General features: G+C 47.7%; 1 protein-coding gene across 3 annotated transcripts; it reads left to right on the top strand.

Moving 5' to 3' along the window:
* The first annotated feature begins 948 nt into the window (after positions 1-948).
* LOC119953345 (C2 calcium-dependent domain-containing protein 4C-like) lies at positions 949-5,481 on the top strand. Of its 3 annotated transcripts, none has more exons than XM_038777532.1 (2): positions 949-1,118; positions 1,605-5,481. In XM_038777532.1, the coding sequence occupies exon 2, from the start codon at positions 1,606-1,608 to the stop codon at positions 2,938-2,940; it is 1,335 nt and encodes a 444-aa protein (XP_038633460.1). In that variant the 5' UTR covers positions 949-1,118; position 1,605; the 3' UTR covers positions 2,941-5,481. The 3 variants fall into 3 exon arrangements, with proteins under 3 accessions (XP_038633460.1, XP_038633458.1, XP_038633459.1); XM_038777530.1 differs by having other exon boundaries at positions 950-1,118; positions 1,601-5,481; XM_038777531.1 differs by lacking the exon at positions 949-1,118 and adding an exon at positions 1,344-1,483 and having other exon boundaries at positions 1,601-5,481.
* Positions 5,482-6,703: the final 1,222 nt, after the last annotated feature.

Here is a 6,703-nt window from a genome sequence, read left to right on the forward strand (position 1 = left end):
TGAGCGAGTTCCATTTCTAGTTGCGCCAGTCCAGCTCTGCCCGGGGACGGGAATGTCGGGGCGGCGGGATCGGTGCAAAATTGTCGCAAGGGAGGAGGTTTGGCGAGGGGGGGGGGGGGGGGGGGTCTGGAGCCCGGACTGAGCTCCAAGAAGCGCTTCCTCCCTGCAGCCAGGTTAACCTGATCCCAAAGCACCAACTCCTCACCTATTGGTTACTGAGGACCATTACTGCTGAGTGACAGGGCGGGCGGATTAAAAGGATGGGACAGAGAGGGAGAGAGAGAAGGAGTGAGAGGGAGTGAGAGAGAGAGAGAGGGAGTGAGAGAGAGAGAGAGAGAGAGGGAGAGAGAGAGAAAGGGAGTGAGAGAGAGAGGGAGGGAGAGTGAGAGGGACTGAGAGAGGGAGTGAGAGAGGGGCAGAGAGGGAGGGAGAGAGGGGCAGAGAGGGAGGGAGGGATAGAGGGAGGGAGGGATAGAGGGAGGGAGAGAGGGGCAGAGAGAGAGGGAGGGAGAGGGGCAGAGAGGGAGGGAGATAGAAAGAGAGAGTGGAAGTGAGAGAGAGAGCGAGGGAGTGAGAGAGAGCGAGGGAGAGAGGGGCAGAGGGAGGGAGAGAGGGGCAAAGGGTGGGAGAGAGGGGCAGAGGGTGGGAGAGAGGGGCAGAGGGAGAGAAGGAGGGAGGGAGAGGGGGCAGAGTCAGGGGCAGAGGGAGAGAGAAAGAGGGGGAGAGAAAGAAAGGCAGAGAGAGAAAAAGAGGTAGAGAGAGAGGGACAGAGACAGAAAGAGAGGGATCGACAAAGAGAGACACAGAGAGAGGGACGGACAGAGAGAGAGCGCGAGGCAGAAGAGAGGGGCAGAAAGGGAGAGGGGCAGAAAGGCAGGGAGACAGAGAGAACGAGCCAGAGAGGGAGAGTGAGAAAAAGAGAGAAAGAAGGGGAGAGAGAAAGAGGCAGAGAGAGAGCTAGAGAAAGAGGCAGAGAGAAAGAGGCAGAGAAAGAGAGAGAGAGTGAAAGTGAAGAGAGAGAGAGAGAGAGGCAGAGTGGCTGAGTTTTTCTAAAGGACCCAGTCAGTGATCGGCACTGGGGCAAAGCGACCTGACAACGAACACACCGCCACCGAAATGTAAGTGACCTCTTGCTGCCCATTTTCTTATTTCCAAAATGCACTTTATATTTCGGGACAGGCAATAGGGGAAACTTCAATTCTGATATTTTCTGTAAAAGTTAATTGCCTAAATTGAGGAGAAGCATTGTGAGAACAGCCAAAGATTAGAAAGTGTTTGGACGCCACATGCAGCAGAATCCTTCCTTTCTTGGTGTATTTTCAGTGGAGAAGGTGGGGCTGAGGCTGGCTTTATTGATGGGAATGTCTGAGACTTTATTACAAGTTACCGTGAATGTTGCCAACAGATTGTGTCGGTGTTTAGACCCGCTGCTGTGAAATGCCAGTGAGATATTTCCAACAGGAATAGGTGTTGCAAACTGGAGGTGAATTCCCCCTTGTATTTGCAATATTCTCTCTAATCTGATAGCTGCAAGCTTTATCTGTTTAGTTTCCGATGTTTTGCAGATTTGAACCAGTTTCTGTTTGTTTTTGCTCTTAAGGTAGAATGTGGTTCTTCGATAAAATTCGAGGCTCGGTTGAGAACAACGGGAATCGCGCCGGCGACGCGAACGGGCGGGACAAGGGGTGCAGGGGCTCCCTCTTCAGCAACGTGCTGACCCCCGACAAGATCCCCGATTTCTTCATCCCGCCCACCTTCGCCAGCAGCGAGAACCCCGCCGCCGAGCAGCCCGAGAAGCGGCTGGGTAGGTCCAATTTGAAGGCCTCCTCCTCCGAGCAGGTTCTGGTCAGCAGGAAGCCCAGGGGCAGCCCCAGACTAAAGGGCAAGAGGTCAACCGATAGCAGCCACCTCCTGAAGGTGGCCAACCGGCACATCATCCAGATTGAGAGCGCTGATGACACCAACTCTGAGGATGTGAGTGAAGCCAGCGGCAACACCAACTATGACCCCCAATCTCAGAGTGCCATGTCCCTGCCCTACATGCCAGTGACTCAGACCTCCTATGGTTTCTCCACTCTCACCGAAAGCCCCCACACTCGGCGCAAGGAGTCACTTTTCCACGTGGACCACGGGAGTCCCGTGACTTCGCCCAGTTCCCCCCGAAAGCGGTCACCCAGCCAGAAGGGCATTGGGGACACACAGCACCTCAACACGCCGGACTTCAGCCTGTCCCTGGCTAGCAACTGCAAGTACCACAGTGGCGGGGACAGCGACACGGCCTCCTCTGCCGAATCCTCCCCTTTCAATTCACCCCTTCTTTCCCGTTCGGTCTCGGGGGCATCCCTCCTCAAGATGTTCAGCCACGAAAATCTGGCCAAGCATTGCAAGCCACTGCAGTCGTTCACCCGGAACAGCTCCTTGTCCACCGATGAATGCAGCTCGACCGATGCCAGCCCCTGTGTCTCGAGGCGGGTCAGGTGCCCGACCCCTCCAGCTGGTGGTTCTGCTGCCCCCCAAGGGGTTCTTCCCCTGAGTTTACTCCGATATCAAGACCGAGTTCTCAAAGAGCACACTATCCGCCTTAATAAAGGGGGTGCCATTAGGCTATCTGCTGAATATGATTGCACTAATGCCCGCCTTCGAATCCGCATCATCACTGCCGAAGACCTTTATGACAAGACGTTAGACAACAAAAGCATCAACTGTTGTGTGATTTTGTACCTGACTCCTGGAAAGGTTCAGAAGCAGCGCAGCACTATCATCAAGAACAGCAGAAATCCCATCTTCAATGAAGACTTTTTTTTCGATGCGCTCCCTCTTGACGAATTTAAACGGGCTGGTTTGAAGCTAAAAGTGGTAAACAAAGCTTCCAGCCTCAAGCGCGATGTCATACTCGGTGAGAAAGAACTGAAATTGTCCTTATTACTACCTTTCTTCTGACATTAGCTACTTTGCCGCACATAGATTCCTATTAAAAGATGATTTAAAAAGATAATCTCACTTGATTCAGGCTCATGAATTCGAGAAAAGGCATCTAGCCATTTAAAATTATGCGATGGATGAGGTAGACAACTTTCCTTTTGAAGTGAAGTGATCTTGTAGTCTTGGATTAGGTCGCCTGAGGAGATACATATTTTTATTTAGCCTATTTATATCAATGAGTGCCACAATTTAAGGAGCTGATCTCCATAGGAGCCAAGGGCACATTGCCTTATGTGATAGAATTGAAGTTGCATTGCTAAGAAAGTGGTCTGGTGATTTCTTGGACTGGTACTGATCCACACACACTAATAATAACCTATCAACTCTGCAGCAAAGAGATGAAGACCTGCTTTTCTACAAATATTCTGTGGCTCAGCACAGAGACCTTCTGTTGTTTTGTGACTTCCAGGTGATGCTACAAGCTCCCAACAGAGGAACAGGTGATTCCCAAGTACAGGATCCTGAGTTTGAATTCCAAGTGTCTGGATTATAGTCTGGCACTGTAAGTGTTCACCTGTTGATTGAAAATTGTAGGGAATCAGTCTGTGGGGCCGATCAAAACTATCTGAACTGCTTCCAACAGCCAACGCAGGAAGCTAAGCAGCTGGAGACAGCGAGCAAGGTGAAGACGTAAGACTGAATACGATTAACGTTTGTAAAAGTTGTATAATTGAAGTACACATATTGTGAAAGGTAAATGTATTTTGGCATCTTCTGTTCATTTGATTGCTGACTAGAAATAGACTTTGGTCATTTTGAGGCATTCTAGCTTGTAAGTAAAATATTAGTGATACTTTGAATATATAATTTATGTTCCCAAGTCCATATTGTATGAATATAGGTTATTAGCAAAATGTTTCACAATTTGTTTCCAAACAATAGTTTGATAAAGTATCCACTGTCAAAAAGCATAAGATTGAGCAAAGTTCTGGCTTGACATTCTCAAAGCCATACGACTTTATTCCTTTATTTCTGCCAGATTTTTGTATATTGCAAGTATGGTAGGATCTAAACAAAAAACTGCCTGATATTCATTGTACCTTAACACTTGTGCTTGACTTCATAAAGGTCGGTTTGTAACTTGTATACGATAAATGACTGTAGTCTCTGTGCACAAGTGGCAGAAAAACGCTATTGTGAGCATTAAACAACAGGAAACACTGCATACACTCAGCAAGCAGAGAAATGGAGTGAACATTTCAGGTCGAATATAACTCTTATTTGACTGAACATTAACTCATTCTTATTTCTCTCCACGCAGGCTGTAAGACTATCTCCATATCTCTCTCTTGTATTTCAGATTTCCTGTAACTGCAGAGTGTTTTTGCTTTTATAATACTAACACGAGCATACCTGGTCAAAAATAAAGGGTAATTTTCTATTGCTGCCAATGATGAAAGTTGCACCAAAGATTCAGATTGCATCTGGACTTGTGATAGTGTCAAGCAACTCGTACACCTTTACTAGTTCCAAAGTGCGGAAGAGAATTTGCGTTTTTTCTCGGCACTGGCCCCAAATTGTTTTAATTTTGCTACCAATCATTTTAACGCTTGTGGCATTGAACAACTAATTGGTTGAAAATAAATAGCATGTGAAGGATATTTCTGGAAAAGAAAAGTATTGGATCATCATACACCTGAAATTCTTTTAATTAACTTAATGAAAGGAAGGATGGAGTTAAATTAACTTACCGCCATCTTCTGAAGCTCAGTGTTGATACAAAAATGACAGCTGTGGCCTTTGAAAATCGAATTGAAATATTCTTGTGACCTGCTCAGTGTTGTGCATAAAAATCTTTATAAAAAGTGTAAGGTCAACCACAAATCCACCCTGGTGCAACAGGGCATGAGTTTGATTCTGTGCCATTTCTAATATAAATTCACAGCATCGAAACATTCTCTGTTACGTGTCGACTGAAGTTTACAGGTTAACAAGCATTCTATGCTTCCAGCAATTCCAATGGCTTGGAGTGCTGTTTAGTTGAATTTGGCCAAGGTGGCGTCTGCCAGGGAAATTAAGGTCCATTTCAACTCGTATCACCTTTTGAGTCTGATTAAACATCTTTATTGATATAAACTTAACATCACAAGATATTTTATTGAGTTGCTGTCACACAAATAAATCTTGAAGTGTCAAATAATGATTTAAAATGCCCCTCAAATTGTACATATTCTTTGGGTAAAATAGACCAAGTTTATTATTTGTTTTTAATATTTATTAAGCAAATGAAGAATGGATGTTTACATTTTATGCCTAATGTTATACAGATCTTACAATTGTTGTGATTTGACTCTTGCAATATTAATTTTGACAGCAGTAATAGTGTAAGCAGCTTTGTTACTGATAATAGAGCTTTATGAAGCAGTTCTCCAGTGGTTTGCACTGTTCAGTCAGTCCTGGTTTTGTCATTTGAATTTAAATTTGCAGATCTGGTGGGTAAATTAAGTCTGCACAATGTATTGAATTCCCTATTAAAAATCATCTGTGGAATGAGTGGCATTTTTTGTTCTGATTCTTTCTTGAAACACAGGGAAATGATCAAAATCATGAATTGCAAATCAACTATGGATCGGAAGATTGTTTTATTTTCGCTACAAAAATATAGATTGATGGGATCGCATCTCAAATTTCCATAAGTTCATCATGTTAATTTTGCAAGTAGTAATTGTTTGCATTTTTAATGAAGGTTTATATTTAGTCGACATCTCTCTTCTGACCCCAGCTATATTACTGTATAAGACATGCAGAGTGCAGAATCCCTCCGGGTTTTTGCTCACCAAAAACATTTGTTACTTTGCGTGGTCTCCGGTAAGCATCTTCATTCAGATCTGATTTAAATAAGTCCCTGAGGTTTGGGATCAAATTATAACTGAAGAAAAAGTATAGAAACCCAGTTAGAAACTAATAAAATGTGCTGTGGGCTGAAACACTAATGAAATAATTGTCGTGAGGAAAGATGGATGGATGGGCTTACGTTTATGTAGGAGTTTATCCATTTTTTAAAATAAATTTGGAATACCCAATTCTTTATTCCAATTAAGGGGCAAATTAGTGTGGCCAATCCACCTACCCTGCACATCTTTGGGTTCTAGGGGTGAGACCCACACAGACAGGGGGAGAATGCGCAAACTCCACACGGACAGTGACCCGGGGGCAGCGCCGGCCCTAGGGTTGCTGGCGCCCCGGGCAAGCTGAACTTCGGCGCCTTTGGGGAGGGAGGGGCGGGGCCTGGGAGGGGGGCGGGGCCTGGGAGGGGGGGCGGGGCCTGGGGGGGGCCTGGGAGGGGGGGCGGGGGCGGACCCGCAGGGGGGGGCGGGGGCGGACCCGCGGGGGGGGGGCGGACCCGCGGGGAGGGCGGGGGGGGCGGACCCGCGGGGGGGGCGGACCCGTGGGGAGGACGGGGGGGGGCGGACCCGCGGGGAGGGCGGGGGGGCGGACCCGCGGGTGGGGGCGGACCCGAGGGGAGGGCGGGGGGGCGGACCCGAGGCGGGGGCGGACCGGGGGGGGGGCCGCCCTGGGGGGGGGGGGCGGACCGGGGGGGGGGGGCGCCCTGGGGGAGGGGTGCGGTACGTTTCAGCGCTGCCGTTTCAGCGACAGGACTTTTCAGCGACAGGACATTTCAGCACCAGAAAAAAAAAATCATACAGCAGGAAAAACAAGACCTTGGGGAACTGCCCCTCATCAGCATCCTCCAGAAGGAACATCCCAAGTACCCAGGGAC

Source organism: Scyliorhinus canicula, chromosome 18 (genome assembly GCF_902713615.1).
Source record: "Scyliorhinus canicula chromosome 18, sScyCan1.1, whole genome shotgun sequence".
Taxonomy (NCBI): Eukaryota; Metazoa; Chordata; class Chondrichthyes; order Carcharhiniformes; family Scyliorhinidae; genus Scyliorhinus; species Scyliorhinus canicula.